We start from the raw sequence: 26,188 nt of genomic DNA on the forward strand, positions 1-26,188 counted from the left end.
GCTAATTACCTGATGTATTTTTGAATCCGCCTACATGAACCTTAGCTAAGGTTTGCCCACACTGAAGGCAAGCTGATTTATGATGTTTTAAACAGGACCAGAGAAGATGATATAAAACATCTTGACAGTAAAATCAGCTTGTCTTGTTTTTAAGTCTACATGAAATCAGAATTGATATTATTTACTTTCTTAACACCTCTTCCTGGTCTTATTGTGCACAATTCATCAGTGCATGTTGTCAAAGGGAATTTTTTTTATTTGTGAATGTCTTTTAATTTCAGTTGTCATTCATAATGCTTCATGGGATTGTGGTTCAATGGAATGCCCAATTCCCTGTGGTGGCGTAGTGACTCGCCTCAATCTGGGTGGCGGAGGATGAATCTCAGTTGCCTCTGCGTCTGAGACCGTCAATCCGCGCATCTTATCACGTGGCTTGTTGAGCGCGTTACCGTGGAGATATAGCGCGTGTGGAGGCCCACGCTATTCTCCGCGGCATCCACGCACAACTCCCCACGCGCCCCGCTGAGAGCGAACCACATTTTAGCGACCACGAGCAGGTTACGCCATGTGACTCTACCCTCCCTAGCAACCGGGCCATTTTGGTTGCTTAGAAGACCCAGCTGGAGTCACTCAGCACACCCTGGATTCGAACTCTCGACTCCAGGGGTGGTAGACAGCGTCTTTACAGGCCCCCGCTTCTTTCCCTTATTAAAGATGTCAAAGGGATGGTTTACCCAAACATTCTCATCTACTCTCCCTCATGCAAAAGATTTTAAACAAAGTTTTGCCTGAATCAGTTTTAGAGTTCATAGTGAAAACAAGATTTGAAAAACTTAATATAGTTTTTTTAATCACTTTATACCTTTGATTGTATTTTAACTTTTTTTCAGCATAAAAATAGCCATAGAAGCTGGCATGGCGTTAAACCACATTCAAACAAACTTGCCCTCATGCCATCTGAGATGTGTATGACTTTCTTTCTTCTGCACAACACAAATGAAGAATTTTAGAAGAATATTTCAGCTCTGTAGGTTCATTCAATGCATGTGAATGGTGACCAGTACTTTGAAGCTCAAAAAGTACATTAAGGCAGCAAAAAAGTAATCCATACGACTCCAGTGGTTTAATTCATATCTTCAAAAGCGGTTTGATAGGTGTGGGTGAGAAACAATCAATATTTAAGTCCTTATTTACTATAAATCTCCACTTTCACATTTTTGTTTTTGCCGATTCACATTATTCATGTGTATCGCCACCTACTGGGCAGGGAGGAGAGTTTATAGTTAAAAAGGACTTAAATAGTACCTTTGTCTTTTTTTTAAAGATTTTCAAATACTTTTTTGCTTCAAATCAAAGTTTGCAATGTTGTGATTCACCATGTAGCTGGTTCGTTCGGTTCATGGCTTGGAACTCTTTAAATAAGTACTTTATGAAATCCCTATGGGAAAAAAGACTTCAAAAACCAAGACGGCTGAAAATGTTGGCAGGCACTGTTGCACTCTGTTAAGAGGATAAGTGAATTAATGGGAACTACAGTCACTGATGTGTGTTGTCTAATTGTATTACAGGTTTACACAGTGGTGGACGAGATGTTTCTTGCAGGAGAGATCCGAGAGACTAGCCAGACCAAGGTACTCAAGCAGCTCCTTATGCTGCAGTCTCTGGAGTAGAGAGGTGTCCGGCCCTGTCACTCAATCAATTAACCGCCATTGCAGCAGGCCCCCTGCCCACCTCTTCTCTGCAACCAAACCAAAATGTGTGTGTTTGGGCATTGTCTTGCTGAATTACATCCACAAACATTTCACCTTTTTATAATTTTCAAAATCATGTTTTGCATTCAGTTACTCATGAATATTAAAGGCCTTCCCAGTTATTTAGTATTGACCTCATTACTTCTCCCAGTGCTTTGGCTCACCCAGACTCGAATACTTCAGCAATTTTATAGCACAGTAGACTTGAAAGAGTCAGACTGGCAACCTCTCCAAGCCCATTCTTTAACACTGAAACAGAGAATAGCCGTCCTGATGGCCAAAACCACCAAGGCACCGAAGCATCTGAACAACAAGATCAACACAGTTCCGTTATACACTACAAATACGGATGAAATGTTGTCGTGGCAATGTTATCCTCATTTTATCAAAAGAAACCTTCCTAGACATGTTATATCTAAAGTTATCTTATAGCCAGACAAGTCCCATGTTCAAATCAAATGTTCATTTAAAGGGATAGTTCACCCAAAAATGAAAATTCTGTCGTCATTTACTCATCTTCAGATTGTTCTTAACTCGAATGACTGACTTCTGTGAAACACAAAAGGAGCGTTTAGGGAGAAGTTTATTGACTAATAACTTCAGTCACCATTCATTTGCACTGAATGGAAAAAGCAGCATCAGCTTTAAGTCATATGGGTTTGGAACCACATGAGAATGATTCAGTAAGATCAGAATTTTCCTTTTGGTTGAACTATTCCTTTATCTGGAACCTGTTTTGTTAATTGTTCTACTTGTGTACAGCAGTACTGTGAAGTTTGTTTTTGTAAAGTGTACATATACATTATATAAGCATATATTTTAAGTGTAATTTGATGAACTAACCAGTCATTCCAATCATTTAAATGCTCTCTGATGCTGCTCATGTTCTTCCACTAAAGCAGCAGATCTCCAATAGACATCTCATTTACCCATTCTAATTGTAGTGAAGTCTGTTGGCTGTGTGAAGAACTAGAGCGATTCGGGAGTGGTTTAGAGAACAAGGCTGAGTAGAAGAATTGAGCTTGGGGAATTGACAAAAGATGGTCTACATTTAATTTCCCCTTTTGTAGTGTCGGTTCCCTCGATCCAAGCTCTATGGCAACTGCTCAGCCTTGAAACTTCCATTACAGTTAGATTCATAAGTTACTGTGATCATTTCTTTTTTAGATGTTTGTTTTATACTTTTGTTTTTTTGTTTTTGTCCCAAAATATTCTAGATTTGCCTAATTGTCCCTGTAAGATTACAGAGTAAGAGTTGATATAAATGGTGTTATACTCGTGTGTGTTTCTGTCAGTGTATAAAAAAAATGAAGGTAAAATAAATAAAAAAAATGCTTTGTGTATGAATCCAAAGTATAATGTATATTTAATATAATGATTCATAACAGGTGTCCAAAGCTCAGTAGTTCTTTAGATGTGCTACACTGCCATCTGCAGGTAAAGGGATGCTACTGACAGTTGTCAATGATAGATGAGGTAATCAAAAATTTTTACATGCCCATCCCTTGTCTTTAGATATAGCAAAACTCTAGGTCACACTGAGGTTCTTACAATGGAAGTGAATTTTTTTTTATGTTGAAATACTCTTTCAAAAGTATAGCCATAAGACATAAACAATATGCTTGTTAACATTATGCGGTAAAATCACGTACTAACCTTTTCTGTGGAAAGTTATAGCCAGTTTTACAACTTTGTTGCCATGACGATGTAATGTCAACAAACCCTACAACCCTAAAATTTAAACAACTTCACAGCTCAAACAATGCATGAGTTTTAACATAAGAATTAATGTAAGTGCTTTTATGAAATTATAAGCTTCACATTTCTGCCTTTTAAACCCTCCAAAAATTGGCCCCCATTCGCTTCCATTGTAAGTGCCTCACTGTAATGTTTTTTTAAAGAAAAGGAGGGACGAGTCGAAATCAATTTTTGTGGTAATCAGCATTATGCCACAAATGCTGTTGATTGAGCTTAACTTGTATTGAACCCAGAATATTCCTTTGTGTCTGGACAGAATTATTTTAATTACAGTAAAACAGAAATGAGAATTCGATTTTTTTCTCGCACTGCAGTATTGGGGTCATTCCAACAATTTTATGACTATTTAACTCCCCAGTACAAGTTATGGTATTTCAAATGGCTTGTTACAAAGATAATGTGTATGTTATAATCAGCTGTGGACCTAAAAGACAAATTTTAAATAATAGAACTCATTTTCATTTATTGCACTACTGTCATTTCCTTATTTCCGTAGAGCTGTATCTTAAATGTCTTTGAAAACAAAAAGTGCTAAATTATCACATTTGTCATTTTTTTCTCCACACAATCAAGTGTTCAGTAGTATTACGTTCTCTCAATAGCATGTATTCTTTTGTGTTAAATGTGTCATTTTAACACTAACAGTAGAGGATGTGGTGTTTGTGCCTGTTATGTCATGATACTGTGACCTTTAGTTGAAGATCTATGTTATGAAATGTCGTCACACTTTGTAGGTGGACATCAGCCATTCAACAAAATAATGTTGGAGTTAAAGTATATAACTATTGTTTTATTAATGTTTTCCTTTATTTTGTGATGTTAGGTCAAATTCAGTCAAGCATAACAAGTCCACCCTGTTATGGAAAGATTTTGAAATTTCAATATATTTATGTTAACAGAAATAAAATCATCATTATAAGCTTACAAATATATCAATTGAAAATCTCTGAATGTCCACCCTGTTATCTTCCACTCTGACCCTGCCCATGTAACCCAGTGGACATCTGATTTTGTTATTTAGTTTGACCTGTATGATTTATAACATTTTTAACATGTCCCTTTAATGATTAAACAAAGCTACCTATAAAAGTATATTTCATTTTCAAGTCAAAAAGTAACCGAATTGTAGAAACAGCCCATTTGAGATTTTGGCAGAAAAGTGCTTCATTAACATGTTAATACTGTATGTCACAATGCAAAGAATTCCCAATAGTCATAAAACAGACATTTTTGTCTTATGCAAATGTGTTCATTTTGATTTTTGGGTGGAATATGTCATGGGCATTTCTTTGTTACCCTCAAATTTTAAGCTCGTTCATGTCCATAGCACAAACGGTACAGGACTAGTGATGCACCGAAGTTTCAAACGTACAGTTGAACAGAGTTTGAAAAACAGAAACTATGAGCAGTAGTAACCGTGTTGGTTGCCTTTGCAAACACCTAATTAGACTGCAAACTGCTGGGCTCAGTAACTATGAAAAAAAAAAAGAGTATTTTGTTCCTCTGTGAATGTCAAGTCTGCTGGAGTTTGTTAGGGTTTGCTGTATTTGCCACTTCAGAAAGGGAGATAATTGGATTCCAAAAAAAAAAAAAAAAAAAAGAAGTAGTGTCTCTTTTGAATTAACAGAAGTTGTTAAAGAAGAAAAAGCTGAAAAAGCAAGTTGCTCTGTCACACTTCTCCTACAGAGACAATACAAAGACATATCCACATAACATAAAAAAACAACTTTAATTATAATCCTTAATCTTTAAAATGACACACTGAATTCCACTGGAAGTGCAAAACTGAAATTACTTTCTGCTAAAAACGACAACATATGCAGTGCAGAGCTTAACCTGGAGTCCAAGTGATCGTGTTTGGACAAAAAGTAAAACTGAAGTCACAGTTTAGGTGCATATTAAAAGAGCTTGGACAACATTGAGAGCATGAAGCAGCTATGATCAAACGCGACTCTCGAATCGCTGTAACAATCATGGTTAGTCAGTTAAGGCTGTGCTTTGTGCTGGAGAAAACTTGTCGCATTTATGACTATAACAGAAAACTCCACTACCCCTGAAACTGTGTCGGACTAGTCTCAGTTGTTCTTCTGTAAGGAATGATCACTCCTCAAATAATATTCTTTCATTTAATGTAATTAAATTACTATAAATTTTACAATTCTATAGGTACAGTATATAACAGTCAAAAAAGTGCACTTGAAGAAAAGAAAAAGGGAAACCACACATCGCATAGACGACATTTTAAAACACAGAGCGTAACAGGTCTGTCCGTGGTGCATAATGATGATATCACTGAGTAAAGAGCATAAGGAACAGGGCACTGCACAGGCCATCACCCTGTCACGGGAAACCAGAGGAAACAACAAACAACTTAACCTAAAATATGACTGCAATCTGAACCTATTTCAGGACTACATTGCAGTAGTCAAGCAGATCTGGTTGCTGCAAGGAATTATTTTCAAATTGTTACAAAATACCTTGTGGTAACCACTTTTAAATGACTCTTAATATGCTGTAAAAAAGTAAATCTTACTTAGAAATGTCCAGTTCATATTTTACTGCCAATGTTATATACAGGTGCATCTCAATAAATTAGAATGTCGTGGAAAAGTTCATTTATTTCAGTAATTCAACTCAAATTGTGAAACTCGTGTATTAAATAAATTCAATGCACACAGACTGAAGTAGTTTAAGTCTTTGGTTCTTTTAATTGTGATGATTTTTGCTCACATTTAACAAAAACCCACCAATTCACTATCTCAAAAAATTAGAATACATCATAAGACCAATAAAAAAAACATTTTTAGTGAATTGTTGGCCTTCTGGAAAGTATGTTCATTTACTGTATATGTACTCAATACTTGGTAGGGGCTCCTTTTGCTTTAATTACTGCCTCAATTCGGCGTGGCATGGAGGTGATCAGTTTGTGGCACTGCTGAGGTGGTATGGAAGCCCAGGTTTCTTTGACAGTGGCCTTCAGCTCATCTGCATTTTTTGGTCTCTTGTTTCTCATTTTCCTCTTGACAATACCCCATAGATTCTCTATGGGGTTCAGGTCTGGTGAGTTTGCTGGCCAGTCAAGCACACCAACACCATGGTCATTTAACCAACTTTTGGTGCTTTTGGCAGTGTGGGCAGGTGCCAAATCCTGCTGGAAAATGAAATCAGCATCTTTAAAAAGCTGGTCAGCAGAAGGAAGCCTGAAGTGCTCCAAAATTTCTTGGTAAACGGGTGCAGTGACTTTGGTTTTCAAAAAACACAATGGACCAACACCAGCAGATGACATTGCACCCCAAATCATCACAGACTGTGGAAACTTAACACTGGACCTCAAGCAACTTGGGCTATGAGCTTCTCCACCCTTCCTCCAGACTCTAGGACCTTGGTTTCCAAATGAAATACAAAACTTGCTCTCATCTGAAAAGAGGACTTTGGAACACTGGGCAACAGTCTAGTTCTTCTTCTCCTTAGCCCAGGTAAGACGCCTCTGACGTTGTCTGTGGTTCAGGAGTGGCTTAACAAGAGGAATACGACAACTGTAGCCAAATTTCTTGACACGTCTGTGTGTGGTGGCTCTTGATGCCTTGACCCCAGCCTCAGTCCATTCCTTGTGAAGTTCATCCAAATTCTTGAATCGATTTTGCTTGACAATCCTCATAAGGCTGCGGTTCTCTCGGTTGGTTGTGCATCTTTTTCTTCACACTTTTTCCTTCCACTCAACTTTCTGTTAACATGCTTGGATACAGCACTCTGTGAACAGCCAGCTTCTTTGGCAATGAATGTTTGTGGCTTACCCTCCTTGTGAAGGGTGTCAATGATTGTCTTCTGGACAACTGTCAGATCAGCAGTCTTCCCCATGATTGTGTAGCCTAGTGAACCAAACTGAGAGACCATTTTGAAGACTCAGGAAACCTTTGCAGGTGTTTTGAGTTGATTAGCTGATTGGCATGTCACCATATTCTAATTTTTTGAGATAGTGAATTGGTGGGTTTTTGTTAAATGTGAGCCAAAATCATCACAATTAAAAGAACCAAAGACTTAAACTACTTCAGTCTGTGTGCATTGAATTTATTTAATACACGAGTTTCACAATTTGAGTTGAATTACTGAAATAAATGAACTTTTTCATGACATTCTAATTTATTGAGATGCACCTGTATATATATATATATATATATATATATATATAAGTCGTCCATTCTGTATTGTGATAACTGTTACGACACCAGCTTTAATTTCAATATTATTACGCTAATATGACATTTCTTTACACTACATTTGGCTACTGAGAACTGGATAAGGGGGCTTTAAATGTGCTTGATTGTCACAATAATAATTTCACAATACAAGAAATTCTTAAAGGAACAGTTCATCCAAAAATGAAAATTCTCTCATAATTTACTCACCCTCATGCCATCTCAGATATGTATGACTGACTGACGTCTGCAGAACACAAATTAAGATTTGTAGGAGAATATGTCAGCTCTGTTGGTCCTCACAATGCAAGTGAATGGTGACCAGAAAGGATCTAAAGGCAGCATAAAGTAATCCCGTGGTTAAATCCATATCTTTAGAAGTGATATGATAGGTGAGGGTAATAAACAGATCAATATTTAAGTCCTATCAATCTCCACATTTGACCAACCCCGACCAGTATGTGGCTGAATATGAAAGTAAAAGTCACTTCCACACCAGAATGTGAGAGTGAAAGTGTAGATTTTCAGTACAAAAGGACCCACACCCACACCTATCATATCGCTTCTGAAGGCATGGATTTAACCACTGGAGTCTTATGGATTACTTTTATGCTGTCTTTATGTCCCTTTTGGACCTTTAAAGTTCTGGTCACTATTCACTTGCCATTGTATGGACCTACTTCTTCTAAAAATCTTTGCTTTTGTTCTGCAGAAGACAGTAATACACTTCTGGGATGGCATGAGGGTGAGTAAATGATGAGAGAATTTTCATTTCCCTTTAATGGTGTTTTAAAACAAAAAGGCTTAATTCTTTATACAAAATATAATGTTCATATTTTTATTTATTTTTAATTATGGCGTGAAAGATGACCTGGGCATTTCTGGACCAGATCATTTCTCTCCCCGAATATGCATTCACACAATTTTGCTAGAAGAAAATTAAGCCTACTTTTAAGACTATTCATATTTTCTACATTGTGACATTATTTTCAAGACAATCACACGTTCCATCCAAATTCAAATTACTTTAATGTGGGAAAATAAATAAATCACTCATTACTGTAATGTGATTTATTTATTTTTAATTGAAATAAGCATAAATTAAATTCAGCACAACAAATACCAGTATGATGTATAATTTTACCATTTAAATAATAATACAAATTATTTTTTCACATTACAGTAATGAGAATGAGATTTTTTTCACACTCCAGTAGGCTACTGAGAACTGAGGAAATGTTACCATTATGAAAGAAAATCTTAATGGTCTTTAAAACGACTTCATTTTCTTTATGCAAAATATAATGTTCATATTTTGTCTTTTGATTTTTGCCGTGAAATATCACCCGACTATTTTCGTGAGATTCACCCAAAATCTGAACAAAGATCTACATATAAGTTTTAATCAGATCAAATATATAATTTATATTATTTTTTAGGGGCATTAAAGAAATTTTGAACAAGTAAAATGTTAAACCAGGTAGGTGTAAATGTAAAAAAAAAAAAAAAAAAAACTAAAAATCACATTATTCCTTATGAATAGAATTCAGTAGATTTGCTGTTATAAATGTCAATAAATGATTTAGCCAGCAGACATTAGAGAAGCAGGTCCATGCAGAGGATGGCTGAGGTTTAGTTTCATGATAACCTCCAACCCAAGCCAGAGCAGGGCAGCAGTAAACATCCGATAAGCACCAGATAGTGCTGACTGAATGACAAGGTCTGAACAGATGTTTCTCTTTTTTCCTCGAACCAAGAACAGATTATATGAGTGTACAGCAAAGGGCTTTAAACAGCTTTGATTTCTCACCAAAAGTCAATGTTTGGATCTCAACATTTATATATATATATATATATATATACATATATATATGTATATATATTTTTTAGCCTGTGCTAACAGCTGACCACCTAACCTGCATGGATGACCAATGACGTGCTCAATTGTTTCATCATTTGTCACTTTTACAAAACCATAAATGGGACATTCAACTTCAAAGGATCATTCACTCAAAAATGAAAATTGTGTCATTATTTATTGTCACTCTTATGCTGTTTCAAACACAAAACTTTCTCTCCTCTGTGAAACACAAAAGGAGATGTTAAGCAGAATGTTCACCTCAGCCACCATTCACTTTTATTGTATGGTGAAATGATGTAATGACAGTGAATGGTGACAGAGCCTAGCATACTGCCCAACATCTTTTGTGTTCTATGGAATTCAGTCACATGGATCTTAGGTGATTCATGACAGAATTTTTATTTTTGGTTGAACTACCCTTTTAACACCAGCAAAGGACAGATATGTCACAATGTATGAAATGATTCAACAATATTTAGTTTTTAAAACCTATGGAATGTTTTATCCACTGCTTGCGCTGAATGGTTTATCCTAGTCCAGTGAAGTCTAGTTGATGGCTGTTGACTTTACAAAACTTCATGTGTGCATGAGAATCACAGGATAAGTTAAAAACACACACGGTCTCTCAGTCAGGTCAGGATTCACCTCTACTGTCCGTGGCCCTCTCTAGACGCCTTCCAGCCCAGTATAGAGGGGCCCGGAGAAGTGTCCTTGGCGAACAGCTTTATGTCCGATGTCAGAGGTCAAAAGTTGCAGATAGACTTCTTAAGAAATGATCCAGATGTGTCTGGGTGTGGAGTGTCACATTTGGGGAATGGGGTTAAGAGGGCGTGCATACCCAGAGACACCCGGAACTGAAAAAGTTAAGAAATATTCCAAAATTATTAGTATAGCTGCAGCATAGTGACCATTAAATCTTTCATATAACAAACTTCATTATAAAACAATTCCCGTCATGGGTCTTGATTTGGCAATACAGCGATCTAGCAGTGTTCATCTAGCTACAATGTATATTACTGCGCAGCATCCACTGAAGTCAAATATTAACCTTAGTTTACATGTCAGGGACTTTATGTGCATAGGAGGGCTGGTGAAAATGTAGATTTATAGTGAAAAAAAATTGATCTGTTTCCCACACACCTATCATATCGTGTCTGAAGACATGAATTAAACCACTGGAGTTGTATGGATTACTTTTATGCTGCCTTTATGTGCTTTTTGGAGCTTCAAAGTTCTGGGCACCATTCACTTGCAATATATGGACCTACAGAGCTGAAATATTCTTCTAAAAATCTTAATTTGTGTTCAGAAGAAAGAAAATCATACACATCTGGGATGGCATGAGAACGAGTTTATGATGAGAGAATTTTAATTTTTGGGTGAACTCTCTCTTTAAAGGTGCACTCAGTAATTTTTTTCCTCTTTAAAAAAAGTTTAACTCCTGTAGACAGGAATTGTAATTTTGCAATATATGTAGGAAATCATGACCACTCACATTAAAATGAAGACTCCAGTCATATCAGTAACCTTATAAAAGCTGTTTTATTCTACATGGAGAGGGTCCCCTCAAGGGGACTGCCATGTTAGAATCACATGACCAGCCGAATCCTGCTCGCTTAATCTCAGTACCTGCCCTGTTATTTGACACTTTCTCTGACTGATTAAAGTAATCATGGATGACTGAATACTAAATGTCTATAATGGCATCTGAAACAGAAAACTATTTATTTTAAAAGATGCTGTGGAGGTGTCAGTGTAAGTCCAAGATAACACAAAGACAAAAGTTACTGAGTGCACCTTTAAATGTTAAATGTTATTTAGTAATCAAGTCACCTGAGGGGGGGAGGTTGAGTGTAAAAGGTCTGTTATCAGGTAGCAGTCAGGGCATCCAGGACCCTAGCAGTTACACTGCTGCTTGGTCTGTGCAGCAGAGCCCCTGGGCTGTCTGATGTTCCTCAGGGACGCATCGCCATACTGGATCCCAGAACCCATCCGCTCCGGGTCCAACTCACCTATGCATGAACAGGAAGAAACACAAAATTGCACTTCTCCTTGAACTCTTCAGAAGGCATAACCTCAGTGATTTTCATGCTTTTTGGTGCTCAGTCAGGGTCGGCAACCTCTTTTGTTGTCTGGAAAAAGAATAGCTTGGACATTCTGCAAAACATCTCCATTTGTGTTGCATGATTTAAAAAAAAAAAAAAAAAGATCATACAGGTTTGAAATAACATTCGGATGTGTAAATGATAACAGAATGCTCATTTTGGTGTGGACTATCCTGTAAATACCAGTTGTAGACCAGGAGCACATGTGCATAATATCGTGGCAGTGCTTGATTTTTCTTACCTGATTCAATCTTGTTGAGGATGGTGCGAGCACATTTAAGAAAGGCTTCCTCTACGTTCTCTCCAGTCAAAGCACTCGTCTCCATAAACATCAGCTCTGGGTGAAGGACACAGTCTGAGTCAGACTAGCACACCAAAATCAACCATCTGTTTATAGTGCCGAAGTCTTTGTTTTTGAATATGTCCATATCAGCCTCGTTATCCGTGCTCATTAACAAAAGTAGGCTGTTAGCAAATACATATTCAAATGCACAGTCTTTCTCATCCTGTAAAATGGACCAAACATATTTAAAGCCAATATTTTTTCATATTTGCTACTTAGAGTGGTGTATAGAATTTTTTGCCCAATTAAATGTTCTCTAGAATGAGAATGCCCCCTCTATCTAATACTATCTGGCTCAGACTAGCAATAGCAAGGAGGAAATTATGTTTTTGACAGATTTTGATGTAAACAAAAGGCAACTGGCTACTTTGTTATAATGGAACAGCCTTTCATTTTCTCCCACCCGACTTCCTGTTTCGAAAGGATTTAGAACAAATGTACAACACAAGTAAATGTACACAATCAAACATCTGTTTTAGCAATCATTACGAGTGTGCATTATGCAGTGTTTTTAAACAAATGTACTTAACACACATATATGTAGTATGCGTGGCACTGGCATGTAATCACTCTTGTTCCAAATGACAACATGTTTTAACCATTAATATGATTTTTTACATTCGATTCTTTCGCCTATCAGACTGTGTATACATGATAATACTGCCAGTCAACTTGTCCAGCAGGTGAACTGAAATATTTGTTAAAGTGTCTCGAATGTCTTTTTTTTTCTTTGAGCAAATCAACAACAGACTCGTCATCACTGTAGCAGCTTGTTAAGAAATCAGTTTTGTTTTTTCAATCTGCTTGCAAGAGAACTCGTGTGCTTGTCTTGATTGTTTTGCAAACTTGTCAAGTGGTTTTTCGTCTCATCTGTCACAGGCAGAGCTGGACCAGCTCAAAGGTGCGTTGAGCCACCTACTGTACCACAGAAAAACTGCTCGTCAATTAGCAGCACCTATTGTAAAGGCGTTAACGTGCTAACAGCGAACTATGTATCTGTGTGAAAGGGATATTCGTCAGCCATTCACTTCGCTTAAACACTTTCGTTTTCGGTGTGAAAAGGCCTTAAGAATTATCGAATCAAGTCCAATTTTATTTTAATTTTTGTGTGTGTGTGTGTTCAGATAACAATTGTAGGAAAGGTCCCCAAGCACTGTACCGCTCAGATGAGGGAAACCATTTTTATTAAGAAAAAATAACAGCGATAATTAAGTATTAAAGGGATAGTTCACCCAAAAATTAAAATTCTCTCATCATTTACTCACCTTCATGCCATCCCAGATGTGTATGACTTTCTTTCTTCAGCAGAACACAAATGAAGATTTTTAGAAGAATTTCTCAGCTCTGTAGGTCCATTCAATGCGAATAGTGATCCGACCTTTGTAGCTCCAAAAATCACATAAAGGAAACAGAAGTAATCTATACAACTTCAGCAACTTCAAAAGCAATATGATAAGTGTGGATGAGAAACAGATCAAAATTCAAGTCCTTTTTTTTTTTTACTCTAAATCTCCACTTTCTCTTTCACATCTGAAAGTGACAGTTAAAATGGAGATTTAGAGTAAAAAAAAAAAAAAGGACTTAAATATTGTTCTGTTTCTCACCCACACCTATTATATTGCTTCTGAAGATATGGATTTAAACACTGGAGTCGTATGGATTACCTTTATGTTTCCTTTATGTGATTTTTGGAGCTGCAGAGGTCAGATCACCATTCACTTGCATCGTATGGACCTACAGAGCTGAAATATTCTTCTAAAAACCTTCATTTGTGTTCTGCTGAAGAAAGAAAGTCATACACATCTGGGATGGCATGAGGGTGAGTAAATGATGAGAGAATTTTCATTTTTGGGTGAACTATCCCTTTAAGTCAATTTATGTGATCCTGGAATGAGTATTCAACACCCAAAAAATTACTGCTAAGAAAAAGCTCTAACCGTTCTCCTGGGCAAAGCGAGAAGCCTCCAGGAAGGTGACCTCACGGTCCGCATCTAGATCCTTCTTATTTCCGCACAGGATGATGACGATGTTGGGGCTGGCCAGTGTCCGTGCGTCTGTCAGCCAGTTAGTCAGAGCATTGTAGGTCTCCCGACTAGAGTATAGAGAGGAAGACACAACAACAGTCTAGTCTTTACTCCTACAAAAACATAAACTGCCTTTTAAGCTGCAATATGTCCAGTTTGAAAAGGAAATATTATTACATTTTGCTGAAGGCTGACTCAAAGATTAAAAATTTTTTTTACTATGGAAAAACATGCATCGATGAACTATTCACAATAAGGACGTAGGGTCTATTTCAACACTCAATTTAACCATTTATAATAGTAGAAACATCCTAAAAAGGGCGAAAGTGTAAAAGGGAACAAACCTTTGTACTGTTTCGAAGAAAATCAATGTCTGTAACAATCTCTATGACGCAGTGAGACAATACATGACTAATAATGCAGTCCTTGACGACATGCTTTCGGGGAAACTTGTTTTGTTTGAGTCCCCAGTCTCCATGGCAACCATTAGCAGGTGGTCACAGCAACGGATGAATGGGTAAATGTGTTTCAGAGTGTAAAGCATTGAATGTGGATCTGGACTGCAGCTGCAATGACGACAGTTCACAGCTAAAGGATGACCCCCCCCCCCATATTCTATCCATCAAACACACACAGTCCATCAGTCTGTTTATTTCACACTCGCATCGTCTTTGACCGACACCCTGTATGACCGACACCCTGTCTAACGGACTAGATCTCTCCGGGCTGCTGCTTGCCAGAAGATGACATTTTATTACAGTCCTGTCACTCTTTATTATTCCGTTCTCTCCATCTCTATTACTACAACAGCGGCACAGCAACCCAGAGCTTATCCAATTGAATGCCACAGTGATTCTCGCTGTGTGCCTGTCATACAAAGCAAATATTTGAGTTCATTTGCTACCACTGAAGAGATTATGTTTAAAGGGATAGTTCATCAAAAAATGAAAACTGTCATCATTTACTTTAAGACTTAGTATGCCTTTCTTTGGTGAAAGAAAGGAGAAATTTTGAAGAATGTGCTGGTCACTCTTTTCCATGCAGTTACAATGAACGGGGACTGGAGCTTTCAAACTTCAAAAAGGATGCAAAGCACCATTAAAGTATCAAAAGTGGGCTGTAGTCTTCTGAAGTCATATAACAGTTTTGTGTGAGGAAAACACTGAATTTTAAGTCATTATTCACTGACAATCTAGGCATCCTCCATAGCTCTTCTTGGTGATTCATGAAAAAATTGAGTGAGACCGTGTCAATGAATTGGTTGATCTGGCTAAAAAAATTGTCTGAATTATGTGTTCTGAATTCTGAATTAATCAGACTAATCTGGTTCTTGGGTTCAACTCAATGACCAATGATGCAGTTAAAGGGATAGTTCACCCAAAAAAGAAAATTCTCTCATCATTTACTCACCCTGATGCCATCCCAGATGTGTTTAACTTTCTGTCTTCTGCAGAACACAAATCAAGATTTTTTTGAAGAATATCTCAGCTCTGAAGGTTCAAATAATGCAAGTGAATGGTGACCAAAACTTTTAAGGTCCAAAAAGCATATAAAGGCAGCATAAAAGTAACTCATATGACTTCAGTGGTTTAATCCATGTCTTCTGAGGTGATATGATAGGTGTGGGTGAGAAACAATTCAATATCCTTTTTTACTAAAAATTCTCCTCCCTGACTAGTTGGTGGCGATACGCACATAGAATGCGAATCGCCAAAAACAGATGAAGAAGTATGTGAAAGTGGAGATTTATAGTAAAAAAAGGACTTAAATATTGATCTGTTTCTCACCCACACCTATCATATCACTTCTGAAGACACAGATTTAAACCACTGGAGTCTTATTGATTACTTTTATTCTGCATTTATGTGCTTTTTAGACCTTCAAAGTTCAGGCCACCATTCACATGCATTGAATGAACCTACAGAGCTGAGATATTCTCCTAAAAATCTTTGTTTGTGTTCAGCAGATGAAAGAAAGTCATACACATCTGGGATGGCCTGAGTGTGAGTAAATGAGAATTTTCACCTTTGGGTGAACTATTCCTATAACACCTCACTGGAGGGGAAGATAATATAGTGAATCAGTGTATTATTGTATAACTTCTAAAGACTTGAAATATAATGCAAGAGGCGTATTGACCAGTTTTATGATACTTTAATTACATCCTTTTTGAAGCTTGAAAACACCAGTCCCCATTCATTGTGAATCACGTAGGCTTGGAATGGCATGAAGGTGAGTAAATAAATAATGACTGAATTTTTTGGGTGAACCTTCCTAAAGAAATGCGTCCTTGCAGTCGGGTGACCCCATCACAACAGCCTTACCTTGTGATGTCATAAGCTAGAAGAGCCCCCGCTGCTCCACGGTAATAACTGCGGGTCACTGACCTATGAGACACAAGTAATAAATGAGCTCAGCCAATCAGAGTCAGCATACATCCTTAAGCATATTCTAATGGACAAATCACAGGCATGTACCTAAAACGTTCCTGTCCAGCCGTGTCCCAGATCTGCAGTTTGACTGTTTTGCCACCAACGTTGACAACCCTGGAGCCAAACTCAACACCGATGGTGTGGTTGGAGTCCTGTTTGACTGTGACAGAGGACAAAATCAAATAAATGTCAACAATCTCATTCCAGCAATATGTTTTCACAGTAAATCCTTTTTGGCATTGGATATTACGCTTAAGCTAAGCTTACCTAAAGCATGGTTTTTGTTCAATGCTTTACCTTATCTACCTTACTAGTCTTATTCACACTTCAAATGCATGTAAAGATACTTGCGCTTTGCCAGAGAACTTAACATTCAATGGCCTCCTCTTTTTCCCTGCTCAATGCTGTGAGAATTAAAGGGCATTTTTTAATTGAAGTCTTTGTGTGGGAGAGACATTAATAAGGGCTTACACTTGTTCTCTATGAACTGGTGAAGGAGGCATGATTTCCCAGTCCCAGCGCTGCCAATCACCAGGAACTTAAACAGGAAATCTGAAACCGAGAGAGAGAGAAAGAGGAAGAGAATCAATATCAGTTGCGCTACACGAAGAACATGTTTAAAAGCCGTTGGAATCTCCTTCCGAGCACTGTACAATCCTGATATGCCTCATTCCATGTGAACTAAACCTTTTCTTCATTCTTCTGTCAGTGAGAGCATTTGATTGAGGTGTGTACACTTTGAACAATCAAATCCATCTTGAAAAGCAATGTTTTTCCAGCAACTGTTGCTAAGCAACCGACTAAACATGCATTAAACTGATGATTGCTCATTAGGACGCCATTATGGGGTAGGCCTAATTCTGCAAAGCAGAAAGAACACATACTAACTCTAAACAGGTGTTCATTAAAGATTAATAGGAAAAGACAGATTATAAGACTAATTCATACACACACACAGGCACACACCCAAGACTAAATGGCATGCTGTATTTAATACACAACAAAATGCAAAATGTGCATTAAACACTTATAATAGAAATAGTAATAGAACAATATGTCATATGGACTGATTAAATTGCAACTATTTAGCCATTTTGAGATATTCAGCATTGGCCGACAACATGCCTTTTTGATCATAAAAAGATGACTTAACTTCTGAGAGCAAGCTTTCGATTTTGAAATAATTTTGAATGAATCTTGAAAAATTATTCTGTAAAATAAGTGTGCATTATTTTATTGTTTTATATATTATTTATGATATATGAGATCAGGGTAAAAAATAAAACCAGAAATGTCAGAATGACAGAAAGCGCCAAAATTCCCCAGATATTTGAAATGTGCAGCCAAAAAAACACCTTCATAGTAACTTTCTCTGAAAAGAACCAATTATTGCAAATATTTTCTAGCAGAGTGTTTGTTTTGGTATATTTAATGAATTATTTGTAGCTACTTGTTATTGAAGTTTATTTAATTTTATAATTAACTGCCATAATTGATCAGATTAAGAATATTTGGAAATAAAGTCATTCTTTTGGGAGGTAGTAATGTATGTTTTGCATGGAGATTCAAAAATACCAGCTCATAAGAGTCATTAATTCGGGAATCAGACTTGACTGGTCACCTGTATGTTTTGCGCTGTAGATTCAAAAGTACCAGCTCATAAGAGTCATTCATTCAGGAATCGCGCTACACTGGTCGTGCGGTATGTTTTGCACTGCAGATTCAAAAGTACCAGCTCATAAGAGTCATTCATTCGGGAATCAGACTTGACTGGTCACCTGTATGTTTTGCGCTGTAGATTCAAAAGCATCAGCTCATAAGAGTCATTTATTTGGGAATCAGACTATACTTGTCACCTGTATGTTTTGCACTGTAGATTCAAAAGAATCAGCTCATAAGAGTCATTCATTCGGGAATCGCACTACACTGGTTGTGCAGTATGTTTTGCACTGTCGATTCAAAAGAACCAGCTCATAACAGTCATTTATTTGGGAATCAGACTACACTGGCCACCTGTATGTTTTGCGCTGTAGAATCAAATGAACCGGCTCAAGGGTCATTCGTCCGGGAATCAGACTACACTGGTCATGCTGTATGTGTCATGCTGTTGATTAAAAACAATCAGCTTATAAGAGTCATTCTTTTAAGAATCTTTTTATATGGTTACAAGACAAAAAAAAAAAAAATCATAAAAGGTAAAAAAAAAAAAAAAATAAATAAAAAAAAAAGAAGCAGCAGCAAAAAGCCCCTTAAAATGATTTCAAGGTATACTAGCATTATATCAGCCATGCTGCTCTCTAGATATTGGCATCGGCCACTGAAAAAACCATATTGGTCTATGTGGACAACACACTACATCAAATGCCATTATCTCAAACACTAAGTAATAGTAATCAATAGAGCTGATCAAGGATCAGTTTGTGGCTTTCACATCCATAACACAATAAAATGTCAACTAATACAAAATAAAACAAAAGAATGGCAAAGAATGCATTTATGTATATAAGCCCTTTCTCAAGATACAATGTCATCATAGCAGGATGTCTCTTTGAGGGTGTGTGCTGTGCAGATGTTCGGACTTGAGCGGGTCCTGACCCAGCCCACGCAGCAGACTGCAGGGTTCAGCTGCTGACCTGTGTGAGGGATGCTGTCCCAAAAGCTCTTTGTGTTGAAAGAGGACACAGAGAAAGAACTATATGCATATGTGGGCATGAGATGCACTCTCAACAGCTGTAACAGAGAAACAATTCAGCGTCACGGGAGGCTCTATGGAGATGATGGGTCCATGACTGTCAGCATGGAACATTTGAGGAATACGTATGCAAGTAAGCATATGGAGCATACCAGAACAGCATAATCTCTAAAAGTGTGCCAGAGCATTTTGGACAAAAAACATCAGCTCTGTTCCAAACCCTAGTGAGCTGCCTTGCTGTCAACTGCCTACATAAGCAGCTGCCTTTTAAGGCAGCATCTTAACGGTCACGGAACCTCATAAATGACTGATTTTGAACGCTCTACATACGCAGTAACCATGCATGCCACACAAATAGCGCACAGGGGAATCGACTCGCAATTAATTCCAATAGAGTCTTACATTATCATGTTGCTAAGTTATAAAAGTAATCCTCTAAGAAGCTTAAAATACAAAGCACATGGATAATTTGTAATTAGATAAAGCTATCAATTCTATCAATTCTTTTCAGTGTTGACTGAAACATATTTCTAATAAAGTTTTCTCTCGACTCATTCGCAATCTTGGAATAAGATAGATTTATTCAATGAGTTTATCGCAAAGTTTGCTATGTCGGGAGCATGCTTATGATGCCTTAAAATGCTGTCTAGATAGGCAGTCCACTAGGTTTTGGAAAGAACCATCATGAATAAACTGCTAGGACTTTCTATGACTTTCCACTTAATAAATAATGTGCACAAACACTCTAAAACGACATTTTAGCATATCAAGTTAAATTAAATAATGTGGTCCAGGTTCAGACAGCCAGCTAATGGGTGCTATTTCTGGAGACAGTGTGTGTACTCTGACAACATGACCTTGAGCTTCTAAATGCTTTTCCATGAAGAGTAGCTGTATGTGTACAGTCAATCTGTACATATACCATCAACTTCAAGAAATATGGGCAATCTTGATTCTGGTTGAAAGTTTAAGGGCAAAATGTATTATTTCCGTTTTCTGAACTTAATAAGGGAAGTGAAAGAGTCTTGAAAGCTGAGATCAAATGTCATGATTTAGTTCACATTTACCAAGGTAAATAATTAATTGCACATTTAAATATAAAGAACAGCACTAGTTAACCATAAGACAGCCAGGCAAAGGTTCTTCTGAAAAATCGTCCATACTTAGCTGCAAGGCAAACTAACAGTGTGATTAAACACATCGATTCCATACTTCACTCTCTGTTAAAGAGCTACAAACACATGGCATGTGTGTGTGTGGATAATCGACTTAACAGTCCGTCTCAGTGGCCTTCCATTGGGAAATGCAGAGTGGCGTAACCGTGCCTGCCCACCTTTTTACGTTTTCGGAATTATTTTTCCCATTCATTTCTACAATACAGACTTTAAATCCTTCATATATGAGTTCTAAGCAATTGACCAAACCAACCAGCTCCGAAGTGAACGCACCATTTACAAACTTTGATTTGAAGCAAAAGTACATTTTTAAAATCATACAAAAAGAGAACGGTACAATACTTACCATCTTAAATGAGGGAATGAACTACAATTCCACGAAGCACTGCGAATGACATAATCGAATTAAAAAGGATGGAAAATAAAACTATCGATTTGAAGTTGTATAATTTGTTAGAAACAAAATAATTTTATTTTATTGCAAAATATTTCGATATATACAAGTAGTTTGAGAGCGTACGGAGACTGACTCAATTGCTTCATTCATATGGGAGTGGGTGACACCGGTAATATTTCCAGTGCAATTGTACATGTGATTTTTGCTCAACAGAACTGAAGAGTGGCGTCATATATTAGGGATTTAATACAGCCATACTTACCTACTAGGTCTTTGAGATCTGCTGACAACATATTATTGCATATTCCCCGGTCACGGTTTATACGTAAGGGCGATAGAGCCTTTGCAGTTGCTGCCCCTAGGCTATGGAATCAACTACCACTTGACATTAGACAGTCTATTTTTAAATGCAGGCTTAAAACGCACTTGTATTCTCTAGCGTTTTGCAGTATCAATTGAGATTGTCTTGTTGCATTTTATTGTATGTATTTTGATGTATTTGTTTTATTTTACTATATTGTAGATTTTCTGTCCAGCACTTCAGTCAGCTTTGCTGTGTTTGGGTGTGCTTTAGAAATACATTTTATTTACTTACACAATCATGCATACACTGGCTTATTCAGACCATAACTGGCCTGGTTGATGAGTGGTCTCCTTTCCTTTCTTTAAATATCCATAATATAGCATTAATTACGTGATAGTTAAGATATGATATCAAATCATATGGATAGGAGAGAAAAACATCCACCGCTGCTTCTTTTACCATGATGACTCAGATAGATTGCTAATTATTGCTTTGTTCTGTGACGTGTTTCAAGGTTACAGCATCTATAGCCAACACTTCAGAAATGATCATTCTGACGAACTCCGAGTTCAATTGTAATGATAAATCAATTCATATTGCTGCACTGCTCAGCATGCCCTCTAGGACTGGACTCTATCTGCAGGGGTTTTATGATTTTACATTCAAATTGTTTGATATACAATGAGTACTTTCTAGATAATCTTGATAATCTCTAGATTTTGATTTCTAGATAATTTACTAGATAGACTTGGTTAAGATAAAAATGAATCCCTACATTGCAGGTTTCTTATTTTGTTTTCTTATTTCTGAACATCTGGGTTTATTAGATTTTAATTTATTATTTACACTATGTTAACAACTTCCTGTGTGGTGCAGCTTTTTTGTTCATTTTTCATGCACACCTATGCTTCCTATCATGTAAAGAACTTTGATTTCTCTTACGAGGCTGCCTTGCAAAATAATAAAGAACATGTTATTTGAATCATGTTGGAGTTACTTTTCAGTTGAGTACATTTAAAAGTTGAGAAATCGAATTGTGACATCCTTGAGTGTAAAAAATTTGTTTTTTTTATTTTTTTGCCATATCACCCAGCCCCAGTTAAACCAGGAATTCTACTCTTAAATGATTTTTGTTATTTAAATGTAGTTGAAATAATGCAGGCTGATGGCTTCAAAGGAAGCATATACCATCAATTAACAACCTCGAAACTCACGGTAGGTCTTTCTTTAAAGGCTTATAAATTATCGTTAAAATCAACTAGTCTATGGAGAAAATTAACAGGCTTTTTACCCCCAGAACCCAACTGTTGCGCTCTATTGGAATAGCACATATATAGAATATTATAAAAAAATAAAAAAAGTATACTGTACATGCACAGTATGTGAACTCTTTGCATGCATGGAATACCAAAATGTGCCACATAAAACCTGAGGACACCATGTGAGATGCTACTACATCTGGCAATACGATGCGCTTGACTTTCCATTTCTAGTGTGATCTTGACTCATTTGAATCGACTGCCAGAAGTTAAGACATTTTTACAAAAACAGGGTTCAAAACGTTTGTTTGACTGTTATCAGTCATAACTGGACACAAAGTAATGAGGTCATGTGACAACTAAAAACTGTACTATTTTCCTTTGTGCCTTTGTTTGTGGGAAACATTAAAACTGCTTCTCACCTAAATCTTGCCATTACAACTCATGCATTGGGTGGTACTGTATGTACACGATGGGTTAGTTCACCCAAAAGTGAAAATGTTACCACTTAAGAAGACTTGGAATCTGTACTGTATGTTTCTGTGTGTATGCAATGTTTTTTGGGGTTTTGTATTTTTGCCATTTTTAAATCTAGATGTTGTTGTTCAGGCATAGTGCTCATTTTTTTCATAAGAAAAACAAAACCGCTTTAAGGGTTGCATTTGTGAAAATACCAAATTTGTAGACCAAGTACAATGAAACAGACTCTGTTTCACAGCGGATAGATGGGGGGTTGGAGGAGAATAAGGGCCCGAACATACTTCCCGCAAGTACGCAAATGCAGATGTGAGCGCTTCGCCAATGCATGGCCAACACGTGGTCCCGCTGTACATACATTACGTGAGCTCGTGAGTTGCTCTGGTGGTTACAAACCTTGGCCACAAGGGGGCGAAAGAGTTTAAAGGCCCAAACTTACTTTATGTAATTACGTGAACGAAGACACATTTTTTTCTGTCGCCTTTTCAGCAAATACAAAAGCACACACTCGACAACTGTCGACATGTTGACTTCACTACATCTGGTTGCGTTGCACCTAAAAAACTATTTTGCCCCCTTGTGGTCCAAGGTTTGTAACCACCAGAGCAATGCAAGAGCACACGTAATGTATGTACAACAGGACCACGCGCTGGCCATGCTTTGGTGAAGCGCTTGCGTCTACGTACTTGCATGAAGTATGTTTGGGCCTTGGGCGCCACGAAACCGGATGTGGTGGAGTCACCATGTCAACAGTTGTCGAGTGTGTGCTTTTGTATTTGCTGTAAAGATGACAGAAAAATATGTTTGTATAATCTAACTTGTTCGGCAAGACTCTACTCAAATTGCTGCTCCGCCATGACAGTTGTTGATTGAAAATAGAAAATCTGCTGTAGCTCCCCTTGCGGCAATGCTGAGAATACAACGCGTACTTGCGTTGGGTTAAGAATTGCGCTCTGACACATTTCACAATGCAACGACGTGTGAAATCGAGCTTGCGTAGCAAGATGCGTCTGCGCTCACGTACTTATGTAGAGTATGACTGGGCCTTAAGGAGAGAGATTTCTGCAACATGAAACTAATAATCACATTAACTACATTAATATTTGATTACCTACAGCGCAAATACAATGGTCAATAATCAGACATTAAATTAAACAGAGACATTTCTGAGGTCTTCACCCAGAGATTTGAAGTAGGAAATACCTTGCACTTCAATGTATTAAAAGGTGTTCTGTTCTATATTTATGCACATTTTGGCAAATTAAGTAGGTCAACCAGGTATTTCATGCATAAAAAAATTGCATTCCCTTTTCGGGAAGATCAATGCCAACAGCAACAGGCACACGTGGTGCTGGTTTGAATATGTGACTTTATATCAGTGTGTGAAAGTGAAACAGGGCTAGAACAGCTTGGGGTAATGATGCATGATGTTGGTGGAGGTTTTACGTCACGGAAGACAGAACCGTGGCATTTAACTTAACCCTTGTGTATCAATAATAAAAAAAAAAAGTTACTCAGAGGTCCTTTGATGACAAAAATGTCCACGTGAAAAAACTACCATAAAAATATTAAATATTAATAATATTTCCACTTTCAATGAGTTCATTCTTTTAACTAACATCAGTCCTGATCATAACTACCAAATATTAATTCATTTTCAGGATTTTAACCCTTTAAATGGCAGTTTGTTTACATAATGCCACTGTTGTTTTTTTACACACACAAATTTGTCAATACACACATACAAAACACACTATGACATCCATACCAATACACCCACACAATTTTAGCTGCATCATTTATTCAAATGGCCTGCAGTGCTCTATAAAACAGCAAACAGAAAATAGGGGAAAAGCATGTATTTGCTCCATAGGCTAAACATGATTGTGCCATCTGGTGGAAAATATAAAACATTTACATTTTGATGCCAGGGCTCCGGAATGAAAGCATAATTCATAATTTTATGCTTTAATGGCACTGGGATCAAATATTGCAGTTTTAATGGGTTTCAATGGGGACATTTTTGTCCTTTAGTTCCTGAGTGTAACTATTTTGTGTACACAGTGTATTATAGATTTATTATAGGAACTGAGATTGAAATATCAAAATTCCCCCCAAAACACACACCTTTGGCAAAACATATGCTGTTGGCATTAACACAGCCAAAATGATCGAAAAAACAAAAATGAAAAAGATAAAGATGTCCCGAAGGTCGCACATAGTTAAGAATCCGTAATAGGGTATCTATCATCAAACCACAGACGCTAAGTAGATAGAAGTGTTTCACTTCACATCAATGTAAATGTTCGTGACGTTGTTCAGAGAGTTGACAGCAGTTATATAATACCAGTTAACAGCTGTTAATCATCCTAATAACTTACCTGGCACACAGATGCACTGATATTATTCTTATATAAGAATAACATAACATAAAAACATTTTACATCTGACAGACCCATTTCAGTGAGTGGAAACCCCAATAAACATACATTTACCAACAGCCTGACAAGATAACAGTGGCAGAACATGGTTATGGGTATATGATAATATTACTTTGTTCGGGTTAAACTGCCCTGGTATCTGTTTAAAGAAATTTAAAACAAAATGTTTGGTCAGAAAAATCATCTTCCTGGTGATGATGTTGCTACAGCACGCGCACTCACTCGTACGCACGCGCCAGTGCTCGATAGCTTTAACGCGAACACAATTAAACTGTCATTACCGTAGGTCTCTGACATGTCGCTCCCACCGATGAAACCACTCAACCGGCTAATGGATACTCGTTCTTCTCCCTCAGATATGGGCTTTGCTGTGGTTTTGTTTCTCTGTCTATTGATGGTTGGAATTCCACAAGCTAACTGCTGTTGCTGCTTCCGCCTCTGTTTCCTGTTTTACAACACCTAGACCTGCGCGAGCACAGCGTGCGCGCGACACCAAGATGATGTCATGACGGAAAAAATTACTGTAACCCAGTTTGGCATAATTTCTTCATTTTTTGGTACATGTTTTATAGGTAAACAAAAGTTATTAAATCCTCACTTTTTAAGTGAAACAGGCACCACTTTTTAAACCTCTTTACTAAAAATAAGAAAAGTGACAGGTTTTTCATACACAGCAAAAAGTGTTTTGGCAATAGTCGTGAAAATACACAACTGTCCTTTTTATTCTATGTCTTTTTGTTTGTTTATTTGTTATTCTTTCTCATGTGTAATGTCGTGCATAAATTAATATACAGTAGCCTAGCTATAGAAATGTGTTAATTGCCATTATTATTATTATTATTATTAATGTTTGTTCATTTCTAAACTTCTTCAATAAAAAAAATAAATAAAAAAAAATCACATGAAACTTGACAAGAACATGTTTAGGTCATGTTCAGAACAATTAAGATATATATATATATATATATATATA

General features: G+C 37.1%; 2 protein-coding genes across 2 annotated transcripts in view; one reads left to right on the top strand and one right to left on the bottom strand.

Annotated features, from left to right (window-relative positions):
* Positions 1 to 9,226, top strand: part of ap2s1 (adaptor related protein complex 2 subunit sigma 1) — a 19,210-nt gene extending 9,984 nt beyond the window's left edge. Inside the window, exon 5 of the mRNA XM_051678713.1 lies at positions 1,569 to 9,226. Within this exon, the coding sequence (XP_051534673.1) occupies positions 1,569 to 1,670 (102 nt within the window). The 3' untranslated portion in view covers positions 1,671 to 9,226. The remainder of the gene's footprint in view (positions 1 to 1,568) is intronic.
* LOC127429583 (ras-related protein Rab-4B-like) lies at positions 3,654 to 25,671 on the bottom strand. Its single transcript, XM_051678706.1, has 8 exons — positions 25,497 to 25,671; positions 16,942 to 17,022; positions 16,516 to 16,630; positions 16,363 to 16,425; positions 13,952 to 14,106; positions 11,913 to 12,008; positions 11,400 to 11,578; positions 3,654 to 10,420 (listed from the first exon to the last, which is right to left on the bottom strand). The coding sequence occupies exons 1-7, from the start codon at positions 25,510 to 25,512 to the stop codon at positions 11,463 to 11,465; spliced, it is 642 nt and encodes a 213-aa protein (XP_051534666.1). The 5' UTR covers positions 25,513 to 25,671; the 3' UTR covers positions 3,654 to 10,420; positions 11,400 to 11,462.
* Between the last annotated feature and the right edge of the window lie 517 nt (positions 25,672 to 26,188).

This window comes from Myxocyprinus asiaticus, chromosome 39 (genome assembly GCF_019703515.2).
Source record: "Myxocyprinus asiaticus isolate MX2 ecotype Aquarium Trade chromosome 39, UBuf_Myxa_2, whole genome shotgun sequence".
Classification (NCBI taxonomy): Eukaryota; Metazoa; Chordata; class Actinopteri; order Cypriniformes; family Catostomidae; genus Myxocyprinus; species Myxocyprinus asiaticus.